General features: G+C 38.3%; 4 protein-coding genes across 4 annotated transcripts; all 4 read left to right on the top strand.

Moving 5' to 3' along the window:
- The first annotated feature begins 7,160 nt into the window (after positions 1-7,160).
- Positions 7,161-7,592, top strand: LOC137402574 (piggyBac transposable element-derived protein 2-like). Its single transcript, XM_068089077.1, has one exon. It carries the CDS (start codon positions 7,161-7,163, stop codon positions 7,590-7,592), a length of 432 nt encoding a protein of 143 aa, XP_067945178.1.
- Positions 7,593-8,972: 1,380 nt separating this feature from the next.
- Positions 8,973-9,329, top strand: LOC137402573 (uncharacterized). Its single transcript, XM_068089076.1, has one exon. It carries the CDS (start codon positions 8,973-8,975, stop codon positions 9,327-9,329), a length of 357 nt encoding a protein of 118 aa, XP_067945177.1.
- Positions 9,330-9,392: 63 nt separating this feature from the next.
- Positions 9,393-10,502, top strand: LOC137402572 (uncharacterized). The gene has a single exon (XM_068089074.1). It carries the CDS (start codon positions 9,393-9,395, stop codon positions 10,500-10,502), a length of 1,110 nt encoding a protein of 369 aa, XP_067945175.1.
- Positions 10,503-10,666: 164 nt separating this feature from the next.
- Positions 10,667-11,434, top strand: LOC137402571 (uncharacterized). Its single transcript, XM_068089073.1, has one exon. The coding sequence runs from the start codon at positions 10,667-10,669 to the stop codon at positions 11,432-11,434; it is 768 nt and encodes a 255-aa protein (XP_067945174.1).
- Positions 11,435-17,031: the final 5,597 nt, after the last annotated feature.

Here is a 17,031-nt window from a genome sequence, read left to right as displayed (position 1 = left end):
GAAGGAGCCAAATAAGGTGCTACAGTAGTTTTTCTTGTATGAAATGTGCACAAGAATCAATGTAACCTTATGTACAAAGTTTGTACTTATTTATGCCCTAGAGGAAAGGGCTTTACCAAATTTCAGAAAATAATGTAAATGCGTCAACTATCTTGAGTAGCTAGTTATATGAGTTACATACATACAATGAATTGTATTCACATAGAAGATAACAAGCCCATCTTCAAAGACATGGTTAAACAAGAAAAGAAAGCATGAAATCAAAAGGAAACAAATAAAGTATGAAAAAACATGCCACACAAGAGATAAATAATATATATTATACATGCATTGTTTTAATGTACCAGTTCACATCAGTAAATTAAACTCTTAAAATATCTCTGCAAATGTGGGGTTTTTTGTATCTTGTACTTCCTCGCCTTTATTAAATGGTTGCTCATTTTGAATGCTGATCGCGTGGATGACCTAGCTCATTCAAATCTTCAGTCGGAAGCTCTTTCTTGTGCTTGCTTTAAAGGAGTTCTTGTTTTAATAATAATTGCAAATGCTGATTGGTTGCGATCATATTCCTTGACGATGTTAATAATATGGGTTCCTTCTTATTTACGACATCCAACTTTGTTGACATAGAACTAATTTTTCCTTCGTTTTGTAACGTTTGTATTGGTCTCAGATTCCATAGCTAATGAATTAAATGTAGATACTTGTAGTTATATACGTATGCTGACCTAAAAGTTTATAGTAAAATATATAATAACGTTACAAATGAATATTTGCTCTTGCTTGTGTATTTTACACAAAATTTTCTACGCGGAATGCTGACATGAGAGAAGTCGATTATTGTGTCTCTTCTGAACGTTCTGAAAATGTTTTTGGCAAACTATAATTCGGGGTCTTTTATATTTTGACGTGCGTTATGAGCGCACCGACTGCAAAATTTTAACTCGGGCAAAACTTTTTTCAAAATCGTAGGGTAAAATAAAATTTGTATAGCGAGGTGAAGATATGACAACGTTTGACTTCGAAAGGTGAGAAAATCGTATATCAGGGTAATCGTGTCTCGAGGGTGCACTGTACTGGCAATGCGTCACTTGTCTAGGCAAGCTGAGAGAAAAACTAGATGTATTAACCCCCATCAGATTCCTTGTTTAGCTCAAATCCCAAATTTCAACTTTTGTTAGACACTTGTGTTACAAACTTAAATGACCGATTGCAAAAGAAAAGCTAAAGATCAAAGTTGTTTTGATTAAAGAGATATTCAAGAGCTGGAATCAAATTATCGCAAACTAGTCTCCAGTTTGTGATAATTTGATTCCAGGGACATCACAAACTGGGATTATCACAAATAGTTAGGCATTGTCACAAACTGGTTTCCAGTTTGTGATGATTCCTGTTAGTATTGGTATTTGACTCTAACTGATATTAATGTTTAGTATACTAACTGATGTACTATCCACTATCTGATATTAGTCAGCAATTGTTGATGGCCAAGTAAAGTTTTTCTGACACTTTCCACCTTTAGCCTAAACTTCTATAACCTTATTATTTCATGACCATATAATGAGTTTAGGGTCAAATATATTATCAACTCAACCAATTCAATCAAGAGTGAGTGTTTTTTATGTTTGACTATTGATGCATTATTCAAAGATCCCATATCGTCATATAAATCTGAAAAATACTTCTGAAGTTTTGTAAGGGTTCCCCTTTAAATTTACACAGATGTCATACATAGTTAAATACATGAGACAATTGTGTAAGTGAACAACAGTTTGATAACCCACATGAACATTGTGAGATATATTAATGTATGCCACTGTATTAGTCATGCTAGTCATCAGTCCTACGCATGGAGGGTGAGGTGAAAGGGCAAAGTTGTGTTTGGACTAAATTGCTAGAAATTCTTAAGTATACAGAGTCATAATCTTATTGTAATGGAAGTCACCAAGAATTTTTCCTTTGCTATGTGCAGGCTTTCCGTAATCCACTAATAAGCTTGCTGGGCATAAGTATATTGCTGACCGTTAAGCTACTCATTGTTTACAAGACAAGCTAAGGATTAACTTTTGCCTGCCATATAAAAGCACGCCTTGCCACAGTTGTGATCAGGACAAAGCGAGAAATTCAGCACAGAAACACTCGTCCTCACTCACACTACACTGTTAGTGACAATATATGTGCTCGTCTGTATGGACAGATGATTAGAGGTAAAGGGACTTCATTTGGTTGTTCATACATTCACTTTGTTTTGTTTACGTACATACTATATAGCTGCATCATTATGAATATTTTCTTTGCAGTTTTACGGTCAACGGAATAAACGTATACACATTCCAAGCATCAGTTATACTCATTTGGAAATCCATACAAGACGTAACAGTAAAACTCTACTCTGAAACTCTGTGGAGAGCCGGACAATTAACAACATGGTGAGCTTGGACGGCATATCCAGACCAGTCACCCAAACACTATCTGGCGCTGAATAGCCTTGCCTATTGATGTTACAGCAACTCAAGCATATGCTAAAACTCTACTCAGCTAGCCAGGAGAATGCAATTCCTTTTGAGTAGCTAACTCAAGCACACAGAACATATAATATAACTAAATCAGGTAAACTAGCTCAGTTTACAACAATTGAGAAACTCTTTATAGACAGTATTTCAAACTGGAGTGTGGTGAATCTTAAAGCTGATCTTCAGCAAAACAGATTAAACTCTACGGGCGCGAAGGCAACATTAGTGAAGAGGCTCCAGAACATTTACGCTCAAAAAATTGCTTCCTCACCTCAATCACGTCCATCTCATTACCACATTGGACAGAAGGAAAGCTATCATACAAGGAACCAAGCTGCCCAGGAGTTACCTTCTCAGCATATAATGACAAGTCGGCATGAAACCACAAAGTCTGACAATAAACAGACCGGCAACTTAGTCAGCAAACCTGTGTCCTTTCAGGTAGACCTTTCGCAGGCTAGTCTACTGTTGAGCACAACAGGAAACATGGCCTCAATGTCTTCAAGATCCAGTCAGCCAGCTACCCCATTTTTGGATTTCATCCACTCTCACGCATCCCTAATGTCTCCGACCATTTGTCAGTCACAAGCAGCTTTGTCCCTGGCAAACAATCAGCTTAGTGTAACTCCAATGTTCTACGGATGAGCCAACTGTATTCAACTTCGATGCCTCTTCATTGTCATCAGTTGCAGAAAACTGGAAGAAACGGAGTGTTGAGTCAGCCTCAACTAGATACGATGACTCAAAAAGGCTAGTCGGCCTCACCTTTACTTGCCGCATGCAAGTTCTCCTGCAAGAAATCGGAAACAGGCATCTTCACCACTGCGCGAGCAAAGGTCTGTGAACCAAATGGAAGGCAGCCAAATGGGTTTAGACCAGCAAGCAATGTCGGGTGTAGGAGCTTGTGATTCATCATTGGGAACACCAGGACACACCCATATTCCAGTGTATAACCGGTGCCACACTCAGACTAACCAACCTGATACTTACCCATCTTATGCAAGTAGCAACACCAACTCCTTACAGCCTAATATACACCATACTGACTCATCCATTGCTGCTTCCAGCTTACCTATCACACAGACTTTAACAGCGTCAGCGGAATCTGACGAGTTGAACTCTTTAGATCGTCGGCTAAAAATTCTCTGTATGAAGGAAGAAATCCGTACAGTACAACATCAACTAAGTATACCTCTTGAGCAGCTTCGCTTATTTGATCTACAACAAACAAGTATGCAAGCCGATTCTAACGTCAATAGTGCCGATTCTAACGTCAATAGATTCTAACATCCTGTCGCTGATCAAAAAGTCTGTAGATATAAACAGTTTACCTCCAGCAAAGCCAACCATTTTCTCTGGAAACCACCTTGAGTACCCTCAGTGGAAATCGGCCTTTGACTTGCTAATTGAAGAAAAGGACCTTTCCCAAGCGCAGGAGCTCTCCTATCTGCAAACCTATGTCAGCGGTAAGCGGTGAAATGTGTGCAGGGATACATCTTGTTCAATACTGCTGAAGCATATGCAGAGGCCAGGAAAACACTTGACGAACGATATGGCGATCACTTTGAAATTGCTGATGCTTTTAGGGATCAACTGGACTCTTGGCCAAAAATCAGCGCCACAAATCCCGACAACCTTAGATAATATGCTGATTTTCTCAAGCAATCAAAGCTAGCCATGTCAAAGATTGATGAATTAGAACGTCTCAATGAGCCACGGCAACTAAAAAACTTTGCAAGTTGTCTCCCCAATCATCTAGTCAATAGATGGAGCCGTGAAGCTGGACTTCGCGAAATTGAAAAAAAGCGAAACACAGTTTTTTCTGAATATGCAGACTTTGTCATGAAAGAGGCTGTCCTTGCATGTGATAAGACTACCTCATTTGATGCCCTGATAGCCAGGAAAAGCAACTCAAGATCTCAGGCTACCAAACCAGAGAAATCGCACAACTTCCTTGCTCATGCCACAGATGCGGATGAGGTAAGTCTCACTAACATTCATGATGAAAGTCCTGCGTTGCACTGCCTTTTCTGTAATCTTCATGGTTCACATAACACTACGGTTTTCAGGAAGCTGTCTAAACTCTCAAATGATGAACAACAAACTTTCTTAAGCAGAGAAAGTCTTTGCTTCAAATGTTTGAAACCAGGGCACATCGTGGCTGACTGCCTTGAAATAGTCATCTGCCAACAAAGGGCCTGTGGTAAAAGGCACCTAACCTGTACACATAAATACAGAAAGTCAATGCCAGCAAGCACCAATGACAAGCCCAAACTAAAACCGCCATCTGCCCGGGTCAAAGCCATTCAATGTGAACCAAACACAGTAGATGCAGAAATATGTGGCGCCAAATTACAGGATATTGGCAGCATACCACAAAAAAGGACCATCTCACTTACTACTATGATTGTTCTTGTATACTTGTCTTCAGCTGAGAATCCGAACAAGGAAATACTTACATATGCGCTCTTGGACACAATGGCAAACACCTCAATCATCCCTGGTGACATTTGTGACACTTTGGGTACCCATAAAATAAGAAAATGGCTAAAGGTATCTACAGTCACCACACGAAGACAAGTCCAATGGTGCAATGAAATTTTAAACTTGCGAGTTCGAGCATTTAATTCTTGCAAATCTGACGTCATTACTATACCAAAAGCATACTCGTAAAGCTCAATCCCAGCATACAGACGCCACATTCCTACACCACAAACAGCAGGTCAATGGGAACACCTCAAGCACATTAAGAGGCACCTAGCACGGCTGCAAGATTGTGAAATAGGACCCATAATAGGCTACAACTGCTCAGCCGCATCTCTCCCCCTCACAACCATTTGGAACAAATCTAACCTCGTGCTACCCTATGCAGTCAAGACCCAGCTGGGCTGGTCAATCATTGGCGGTCAACTTGCCTCTGATTCTAGCTATTATATTCACCGAATCGAAGCATCAGAGCTCACCAAGGAAGAGGTAATAGCTTGCTTGGAGTATGATCTTTCTGTGATCCATGGTACCCCTCAGATGTCTCAGCACGATCTCCTGTTCTTAACCACAGAGCCCCCTGTGACGCATACGTAACATACCATTTGAGCAGCTGTGGTGCCTTGTAAAATTATCATTTTCTTATTCAATTGATCTAGAGTACATAAACTGTCCTATATTTTACATACATAGACAATTTTCCCTAGTATATTGGGTTGTGCATTCATAGCCCATCCTGAAAAAGAGCAGGTGCCACATTGCCAGCCACTGACACGAAACGGCTAGAATCTTCAAATAATCTCAAATTCAAAGTGCATTTCCACTGCAAAAATCATACTTAATATTGTTTAACAGGATCTGTACTTTACTCAAAATAATTATGTAATAAATCCTTTGACGTCTTGGTTCTTTTCATAAGCAAAATTAATTCATGTTACACCGGTGTAACAGTGGGCCTTTGTTCTCATTTCCTGCACTTCCTTAGCTTATAGTTGAATTATGGCTGACAAACATGCATTGTAAAACTAATCTGCATTGGCTAATATGTAGTAATAATAATATGCACTGGTGAAGTAGAAATGCCGTCTAATTATGTTTTTTTTTCTGTGTTTAAACTGAGGGTTGTCACCAATACAAATGGATTATCAAATAAAGTAAAGGTGGATATTTTTTGCACCGAGTGAGTTATTTTGACAATGGTATATAAGTTGAAGAGAACTTGAGAAGAGCCTAGTCACATTCTGTAGTTGAGCATCGTGAGTTTTGTGAAATAGTAGTCCAGTGTAATTAAATTTGTGAATTTTGTTGGTAACCAACATGGATTCTTGATCCCGCGTGAAAGTAGAGGACATACTAAAAATTGTTGATGGCGACGACAGTAAAATTGAAGATTAAGAGGAGAGTGATTCAGATGAAGATTGGCATGCAGACTTGCAAGTATTTAGTTGTGAGTGCTTTATATGTAGGTGTAAGCACAGCTGGTCTCGATATAATTGTTGCTTTAGGGTTCCATAACTGTCCTTCAAGAACAAAATTAACATCTATAACATTGTTTCTTGATCTGCTGTAGACTATTGGTGGTAATGATTGCAAGCCAAGTGATAAATAACCTTTATGTAACACAGTGCAGGCAACTGCACCTACAGCCGGCAAGGTATCAAAAAGAGTCCGGCCCTCATACCGCTGGAGGAAAAATGTCTTTCAACCACCAATTTTGGCATTCACTGGTGCCAAACTGGAGGCTCCAGCTAACCAGAATATAAAAACACCATATCAGTACTTTCAACAGTTTGTGACTGCTGATATGATTGATGGCATGGTTGACAATACCAACCTCTACAGCACACAAAAATGGGAAAAAGCATCAACACCACGAAGAAAGAAGTAGAGCAGATGATGGGAATGTATTTTCGTTTGGGCCTTATATGAATGAGCAGTGTGAGACAATACTGGTAACAAGGTACCAACTATGTACCAGTAAGTAGTGTAATGCCACGGAATAGGTTCCAACAGCTTACTACCCAACTGCACTTTGTCAACAATAGCAGCATATTAGATGAACAGGAGAAAGACAAGCGTTGGAAAATTTGACTATGGTTAGACAGTCTGAGGGATCAGTGCATAAAAGTAACAAGAGAAGAGCGCAACTCAATTGATGAAATGATGGTACAGTATCGAGGAGCCACCAGCCAAATCAGGCAGTATATAAAAAGCAAACCACTTCTATGGGCATTCAGGGTATGGGGTAGAGCTGGTAGCAGTGGAATGCTCTTTGACTTTGACATTTATCAAGGTGGCGATGGCACACGAAGCCATCTTGGCCAAGGTGGAGATGTAGTGATGAAGCTAGTCTCTACACTAGAAAATAATTCAAACTATAAAATCTATGCAGACAATTTATTTACCAGCGTTCTACTCCTGGAGAAACTTTTAAGGTGGGGATTACAAAACACTGGCGCTGTCAGACAGAATCGGCTTCCAAACTGTAACATCAAAGGTGAAAAAGAGCTCAAAAAGGAAAGCAGAGGGTCATTTGACTTTCGGGTCGAAGACACAACATTTCGGCTGTTAGATGTTTTGACAACCGAGCAGTGACATTGCTCTCGACCCATATCTGTGTAGAGCCACTGCGCATGTCTGGAAGATGGGAAAAAAAGGCAAAGAAAAAGATTGATGTTTCCATGCCTGCAATTGTGGCAGATTACAACAACCACATGGGTGGTATTGACACACTCAACTCCTTTCTGGCTAAGTACTGATTTAGAATACGGTCTAGGAGATGGTATATCTACCTCTTTTAGCATTTTCTCTCCATGGCTTTGGTCAATAGTTGGATAATGTACAAGCGAGAATGCCGCTTGTTGCAGTTTCCAGACACACAAATGCTCCCGCAGCGCAAGTTTTAGGCAATAGTAGCTGAGTGCCCGGTATCTATTGACAGCAACAAGAAGCGTGGCCGACACACATCTTCTAACCCGCTGATAACCAAGCAAAAGGTTGTGAAAATTCTATGTGCTGATATGAGAAAAGATCAAGCGGCCCATTGGCCAGCAAAGAATGAAAAGAGAGGAAGGTGTAGGCTGTGTGAAATAAATAACACTAACACATTGTGCAGTAAATGTGGTGTGCAGTTGTGCTTTGTGGACGGATGTAATTGTTTCGTGGACTTCCATGCGTAAGAGTTGTCATGTACATGATTCAAAAAAGTCCTGCTCAACTGTAACAGTTCACAATCTCATTTTCCAATCATTTATGTCATTTCAGTGATATTTTTATATTTTTATACATGCAATTTTATATTTATAATAAAACATTCAATATTCAACTCTTGCTCTTAATTTACACTGTAATGCCCAATGTGACATATTAGTCACAAAGCAAAAAACATTAAAAAGGTCATGATGAATTTTTTTCTTCTTACCCTTGCAACAAGAAAGCTGAAACAACCTAGATTACAAAAGAAAACTTTTTTTTATCATAGCTTCAACCACCTGGGTTTTGCTGGGTTAAAAAAGATGCAAACCTCCATCAAACAGGTAGACAGCCTTTACACCATGCCACTCCCATTCAAAACCGCGCCAACACTACCAAACAGCTCAACAGCAATCCTGCATTAAAGAGCAAGTACTTTGAGTTTATCCAAGATATTATCTCAAAAGGGGAAGCAGAGCCAGTTCAAGATTTGAATGAGGCTGGATGGTACATTCCCCATCACGGTGTCACTCATCCGCTAAAACCCGGCAAACTCAGAGTGGTATTTGACTGTAGTGCAACATTCCGCGGCCATTCCTTGAACCAACTGCTTCTACAAGGTCCTGACCTCAACAACAGTCTGACAGGTCTGCTGTGTCGGTTTCGGAAAGTCAAAGTTGCAGTCACATGTGACATTAAAAGGATGTTTCATCAGTTTCAATAGACCAACCAGTCAGAAAATACCTTCGTTTCCTATGGTATAAACCTAACTCTGCGGATATCATGGATAATATCGGATATCGGATAAATGTTCATCCCTTTGGTGCTGTGTCATCTCCAAGTTGTGCAATTTTTGGCTTGAAGAAGCTGGCAAAGGATAACAAAAGGAATTTTCCACAAGCTGCAAAATTTGTTCAGAAAAATTTCTACGTTGATGACGACTTGGTCTGCGTTCTCACAGCTGAGGATGCAGTCAGTCTCATGTCAGAGACCAAGGTAATGATGGCACGGAGAAACCTGGTTCTCCATAAGTTTCTGTCAAATAATGAGGCGGTATTTAACAGTCTGGAATATGAAAACCCGACAAACAAGGTAATCACGCCAGATTTGAGTACGGAGAGAGCCCTTGGACTATGTTGAGATATCACACAAGATGTGTTTAAATTTTTAAAGGTTGACATCAAGTCTTGCACCAGACATGGTATGCTCTCCACTATCGCTTCAGTATTCGATCCACTGGGATTTCTCACTCCATTCACCTTGAAAGGAAAGTTACTACTTCCCTTACAATCCCTTTGCCACGACAAAGTTGGGTGGGCTGAACCCTTGACTTCCAACCAAATGACTGATTGGATCAGCTGGAAGGAAAGTGCCAACGACCTCATTTCTTTCAAGGTCCCACGATGCTACCTTACTCCAGAATTTACCAATAGCTACAGAGCAGAACTTCACACATTCAGCGATGCTTCCACCATAGCGTACAGTGTCTGTAGTTACCTATGTCTTTTAGACAACACCACCTACAAGGTCGCGGTGTCCCTCATAATGGGTAAATCAAGAGTAGCACCCAAAAGAGCTGTAACCATCCCACGTCTGGAGCTGCAGGCAGCCACACTAGCAGTCAAGGTAGCAGACTTCATCAAAATAGAGCTCGACTACCAAAATCTCACCTGCTATTTTGGGACCGACTCCAGAACCGTGCTCGGTTACATCAACAATGAGGCAAAAAAATTTCATGTCTTTGTGTGTAACCGGGTCGAGAGGATCAGAGACTCGACCAATCCCACCGATTGGAGGTATGTTTGCACAGAAGAAAATCCTGCGGATTTGGCATCACACAGAGAAGAAATTCAAAATATCCCAAGTTCTTGGTTAAATCGGCCAAGTTTTCGTAACCAGCCAGACTTCAGACCAACCCCGCAATCCACAATATACACACTAAATAATGAGGATCCCGAGATCAGGAAAGTTTTCATCCATACTACCACCACAAGAATATTGGAGAATAGACTAGTTGACAATCTCGAAAAATGGAGTTCCTGGATCAAAATTACTAAAATTGTCAGCAATATTGTCATATTGATCACTGCCTGTCAAAAAACCAAGCTAACACATAGTTCCCCACAAGGCAAACTAATTTTTAATATGATAGTCAAGCTGGTACAACAGCACTATTTCGCAAACGAGCTGCTGCTCCTCAAAGGGAAAGCCAGGCTTCCAAAATTGATGACATTGTCCAGTTTAGACCCATTTTTAGACAAGTGTGGAGTCATTAGAGTAGGTGGTTGCCTGAGAGACTCTCTTTCATGTTAAGAAGTCCGGCATTCTGCCATTCTGCCAGGAAAATCTCAGGTCACAAAAGCCTTTGCCTATTTCAAACATGTAGAAGCTGCTCATCAAAGACGTGCCACTACAGCATTGCTCTTCGCGCAGCAGGAATATACCTAGTTGGTGGAGGAACAAAAATGCTTGCAACCATGATTCGCCACTGCGCCAAGTGCACTAAACTACGAGGAAATCCAGTTGGTCAGAAAATGTCCAACTTACCACAATGTCGAACAGAACCAGAAGCGCCATTTACGCACACAGGGGTCGACGTGTTTGGTTCATTCAAAGTTAAGGATTATCGCAAAGAATGCAAGCGATACGGCCTGCTGTTAACTTGTACGGCAAGCAGAGCAGTGCACTTCAAAGTGTTAGAAGACATGAACACTGATTGCTATATCAACTCATTACGCAGCTTTTTGGCAATACGTGGCCCTGTTTCAGTCCTATACTCGGACAATGGAACTAACTTCGTTGTAGCCAGCAACGAGTTTGGAAAAACGGTAAAAGAGCTATCTGAACCTCGAATCAAGGAGTACTTGAGCACTAAGCAGTGCTCTTTCAGCTTCAGTACTCCAACCGCAAGCCACATGGGAGGAACATGGGAGCGTATGATTCGCACTGTCAGGAATGTTCTTAGAGGTTTGCTCATAGAATCCAACACCAATCGGATTGACACGTCCAGTCTTTGTACACTGCTATACGAGTGCATGCATATAGTAAATTCAAGACCTTTTACTACAACTACACTCCACTCAGATCAAAATTTTGAATCAATTCCACTGACTCCCAACAACTTGTTGACAATGAAAAATAAAAATCTCCTACCACCACCAGGCTCCTTTACTTCACCAGACCTTTACAGCCACAAGCGATGGAGACGCGTGCAATATCTGACTGAGCAATTCTGGTCTAGGTAGAAATTGGAGTATCTTCAGAGTTTACAGAAAAGGCAAAAGTGGAAAAACGCTAAGATCAACCTCAAGCCTGGAGATGTGGTAATAGTTATGGACGACGAGGTACCTCGATGCAACTGGCAACTAGGGAGAGTAACGAAATTGCAGACCAACAGTGATGGCTATGTGAGGCATGTGACCTTGCAAATGGCCAAAAATAAACTAAAGACGCCAGTTCACAAGCTAATACTTCTACATACAACTCCAGATATTTTGAAAACTAAAGGGTTTTCGGAGGGGGTGTAATGGAAGTTACCAGGAATTGTTCCTTTGCTATGTGCAGGCTTTCCGTGATCCGCTAATAAGCTTGCTGGGCATAAGTATATTGCTGACCGTTAAGCTACTCATTGTTTACAAGACAAGCTAAGGATTAACTTTTTCCTGCCATATAAAAGCACGCCTTGCCACAGTTGTGATCAGGACAAAGCGAGAACTTCAGCACAGAAACACTCGTCCTCACTCACACTACACTATTAGTGACAATATATTTGCTCGTCTGTATGGACAGATGATTAGAGGTAAAGGGACTTCATTTGGTTGTTCATACATTCACTTTGTTTTGTTTACGTACATACTATATAGATGCACTCATTATGAATACTTTCTTTGCAGTGTTACGGTCAACAGAACAAACGTATACACACTCATTCCAAGCATCAGTTATACCCATTTGGAAATCCATACAAGATGTAACACTTATTGAGGGGTTTCGACCTTGTGTATTGGTACCTGATTAAACGAGTCTATAAAACTTTAGATGCAGAAAATAAATTCTAGCCGTAGTGTCTGAAAGAACATTATATTAGTTCTCCTACAGATTAATTTGTTTGTTATGTCATCTAGTTTACTGGTTGTTACTAAAAACTAGAGTGTTTGTTAAATAAATAGGTGGTTAATAAATAGGACTCTAATAAATTGTTTGACATGACTATGGGTAGCTATGACGGAGCAAAGACTTGTGAATTAGTAAAGACTTACTTACTGACTCAAATATCCAAAAACTCAACTTGCAGTATTGGACTAGACAAAAATGATGGACTTGTGGTTTGCAAGGGTACACCACAAGCTATAGAGAGAACAAAAAACTAATATGCAACATCTTTAATAAAAACAACTTGAAAATTAATATTGACGCAAGAAAGCGATCAGTAAACTTTTTTGACGTAACTTTAAATCTATAAGATGGAATTTTCAAACCTTTCTAAAAACCAGACAACAAAGTACTATGTGTGCACAAATGAAACAACCATCCAACTTTCACATTGAAAAACTTAACAGACACTATAAACAAACGATTGAACACACTCTTAGCAAATGGACAACAATTTAACAGCACAGTGCAACCATTCCAAAGAGCACTCCACTAGAGCGAATACAACAGCAAACTACAATACGACACTAACATGAAAAAATCAAAAAAAAATGTTACAGGCAAAGAAAATCACATGGTTCAACCCCCACCCCTATTCAGAACCAATGTAACAACACATATCGGCCAAAGATTTTTCAGCATAGTTACGACATACATACTTTCCAAACAAACACCCACTCCAAGCAATATTAAACAGACAAACCATAAAACTGAGCTACTCAGTAATGCCAAACATGAAGACAATCATTGATGCGGGCAACAAATTCTACACTAAAACTATTACACAGCAATTAGAAAACAACTGAAAAAGTTGCAACTGCAGACAGAAGAACAATTGTATTTTAGAAGTGAAATGCAGAGCTAATGTGGTGATATACCAAGCGACAGTGAACAACCATACAAACAACCATGTAGCAACTTACGTAAGACTGTGCTCAACAGAATATGAATTCCTATACGACAATCATAAAGACTCTTTGAACTGAGCAAGCGCATTTGGAAGTTGCAAGACAGCAACTCAACCTACAACATAACATGGAAAATATTAGCTCAAGCACTACCATATACAAACGAAACGACGCAAACTATGTTTAATATGAAAAAAGTACTTCATAGCATGCAAACTACACTTGAGCACACTGAATGAAAAAAAAAATTGACTACCAATTGCAGACATGCTAGGAGATAACTTCTCGGTTACATTTAGCACTATAACACATGATTAATACAGCGAGCCCATTTCTGGCATTTCAGCACATTTGTTACAGCTTTTCATTTCAGTGCAACCGCATCTGATGAGTGCAATTACTAAAAGTTTACTTTGTTTCTAATATTTACATATATATACTGTATATATATACATATATGTATATATATATATATATATAGTATATATATATGTGAGTATATATATATATATAGTATATATATATATATGAGTATATATATATATATATATATATATATATATATATATATATATATATATATATATATATATATATACATATATATATATATATTGAGGAAGAAAAATGTTGCAGTTCACTAGAAGAGAGGGCTCAAAGTTAAATTAGAGCAATCTGGCACAACCTAACGGCCAATACAGAGTTGATCAGCGACTCAGGTCTGTCAGGTTTTTTAATAATGTAATATTTTTCAGAAATACCTAAATTGCACCTTTTCTTTAAGTTGCTGTAGGTTTTGGTGTGCTTTAGTATAGTCCACTCAAATTGTTAGAAGCTATCAAACTCAACTTGAGTAACTATACGTTTTTATTTAATTTTGTACTTCATTTTTTCCTTTGCAACTTTTTAAGAAAAAAATTGTGCAAAACGGTTTCTGTACTATACCTTCTAATGCGTCATGAACAATTACAAAGTGTGCCAAAAACCACACAGAGGCAGTAGCTGCACAATTATTAAAAAATACCTGAATACTGTTGATTGGTACAGAGGTTAGACCAACCTAAATGTTGCAGTTTGTCGTCTCGCTTAAGTGATGTTTTCTTTAATCTTTACCCTTACATCAGACAAATGAATGGACGCACAAAGCCCATTTTTATCAAAGTAAAATATTTTTTTACTTCACCGTAAAAACTTGCAAAAAAAAGCAGTTTTTAGTCATGATGTTAGTGTGGAAGAAGCAAAACTCAAATTTATATCGACATTGAAGGTGTGCCTAAAGTAAAATTTGCACAAATGTGAACTTTAAAACAAAAAAATTAGATTTTATAAAAGGAAATTCATTGATACAAACCAAACTGACAAAAAACAAAATGTCAAAAAATTTTTTAAGAACCAAAAACTGTAAGTGTACACTATTTAGGAAAACCTTGAAACGGGTTAGGGAATTGAGCAATCAAGTACCATTTTTATATTGTAAACATTCTTGGAACATATTATTGGTTTTGTATGTAAGAGAGTCTACGTTACTTGTTATCGACTGTTGTATTAGATTTTTTCTTGCACGTTGTGCAACATTTACCTCTTACATTTACATGTTTTGCAAATTTGAGTTTCAGCTAATTACAAACGCATTGCAATTTTGTACAAATCAGAGTGGAATCATTTTATGTTAAACATACTAAACAGAAAATTGATGCTGAAACAATAAAAGTTGAAATAATTTCATTCTTAGAATAGTTTTGCCTGAGAGCAGATGATTCTGCTAGAAAGGGAAGAAGTTGGAGCGATATTTCAATAATTACCTGTTGATTTTAAATTTGGTTACAGTTTTTTTATGGCTTCAAAAAAAATGTTTGAATTGTGTTTAAGATAGAGATAATATACGCAAGGGCAACTTTTAAATTGAAGTTTCCTTTAAACCACATAGCACAGAATTGGAGGGTGGAGCTACCCATAGTAAGAGCATGCTACAAAAAATGTGTGGTTTTGTGATTATTGCAGTTCTCATTAGTGTACAACTTTCAGTAAACTTTAGCTTTACAGTGTTATGGTTTACATGCTCATTCACAACAGGTAAAATTAGTCTGTGAAAATTTGAGCAGAGTATTGGTCTAAAGCTAGATTGGTAGCTTTGTGTCTTGTTCATTTAACCAAAATCTCTTTGTAGATTTAATCTAGTCTTTTCAGAGTTTCGCCTACAAGCAAGAGGCTAGATTATGTCCTCTGAACTTGTTACCAGATGGGCTACCCCAGCCACAATCCGGCACTAAATTATATAATAAATGGGCTTTTCCAGCCACGGTTTGCTAATTATAGAGTAGGAAGTGCCCGCTCATGGCTCAGTAAAACTAGCTTAGTGATGAGGGGGACAATCTTTTCACTGTTCATAGAATTATTCCTATTGCAAAAGTACAGCCTAGATCATGGCTAATACTTTTACTAACCTTGGCCTAAAAATCATTTTAGAGTTTATATAGGTTTAACTCTAGATCATGTACATAGAGCAGTTCAAAGTCAGTTCAATCTAACCTACTAAGTAAAAAGAGAGTTATGAATTGTATGAAGTTCACACATATTCTGTTGCGATTATACGAAAGAAGCTGCTTATATACATCTCGTTTTAATATGATTGGCCAGACTGCATCATCAAACTATAGCCAAAGAGAAAACAAGAAAAAAAATGCAATACTGACTAATCAGAATCCAGTACTTCTGAAAACAGCTAATCATAAGAGTGCTCAAAACAAAATACAGCTAATATTCAAACAGGAAATATAGGTGGCGCTTTTGGTTAGTAACAAGTGTACAATGTGGCTAACCACGAGTTACTCGTATATAGAGTTATAATCAGCGATCTTCAAACATCTGTAACTTGGCACCACGGGTCTAATTTTATAGTCATTTGTACCATTGGATAGCTTAGTTTCTGTTCTTCCTTTGCAATATAATTTTGTATTGTTTCTATAAAGTAATGTTCAACAACAGTTAGCGCTAAAAAAGCGCTAGTGAAAAGCAAAAAGAGAGCCACTATCTATCAAATGAAAGTGATTTGATTAAAAACGAGTATTTAAATTTAGGCAATAAGACTTTAAAAAAAATAAAATACAAGATAAGATGCAAGAATAGTACTACTGATAACGATACAAACGTGTATATACAAAGTACCAAATTGTATAACTGCACAGTCACATTGGTGATACTGAAAAGGTTTTAAGATAAAACTATCATAAGGCCAGTATTTGTCAGTGTAATAAGGCTGTATTGAGTGTCAACTGCATGTGTAGGATGTGTGTAAATGACTGTTACAACTTAGCTAGCACAACTATAGCTGCTGTATCAAAAGTAATCTTATACTATAAGGATATGCTGACTCTGCTACTGTAGGGCTGGTAAAGTCATTTGCACTTAATGTGAGCACACACTGTAATATCTTCCTTCTTTAGTTGTTACAATTCAGGCTGTTCTAAAATGTCACAAATCTGACACTCATATGAGAATACCATATCTGCATAGCAACTTGACGTTTCTGCATAATAGAAGTTGATATCGAAAACAGAATTGTACAAAACTGATTCTTGGTAAAATTAACTATTTGCCCAAGATCCAAACCAAATCGCAACATGACTTTATAAATAAAACATCATAAAAATATGGTGGATGTAGCTTGCAATCATTTGTCCTGATCAAAAGAATCCTAAACGATTGGGTGGTTTGGACACTCTTCCCGACCTAGTGACAAATCAAGAAAAGCTTGAGCTCATTTGATTGGGATTGGCTGTACC

This window comes from Watersipora subatra, chromosome 8 (assembly GCF_963576615.1).
Source record: "Watersipora subatra chromosome 8, tzWatSuba1.1, whole genome shotgun sequence".
Classification (NCBI taxonomy): domain Eukaryota; kingdom Metazoa; phylum Bryozoa; class Gymnolaemata; order Cheilostomatida; family Watersiporidae; genus Watersipora; species Watersipora subatra.
This window is presented reverse-complemented; position numbering and strand designations above follow the sequence as displayed.

What these genes read in the sequence shown, in the direction of transcription:
- LOC137402574 (XM_068089077.1), top strand. Translation starts at nt 7,161, where the DNA reads ATGGTACAGTATCGAGGAGCCACCAGCCAAATCAGGCAGTATATAAAA.
- LOC137402573 (XM_068089076.1), top strand. Translation starts at nt 8,973, where the DNA reads ATGGATAATATCGGATATCGGATAAATGTTCATCCCTTTGGTGCTGTG.
- LOC137402572 (XM_068089074.1), top strand. Translation starts at nt 9,393, where the DNA reads ATGCTCTCCACTATCGCTTCAGTATTCGATCCACTGGGATTTCTCACT.
- LOC137402571 (XM_068089073.1), top strand. Translation starts at nt 10,667, where the DNA reads ATGATTCGCCACTGCGCCAAGTGCACTAAACTACGAGGAAATCCAGTT.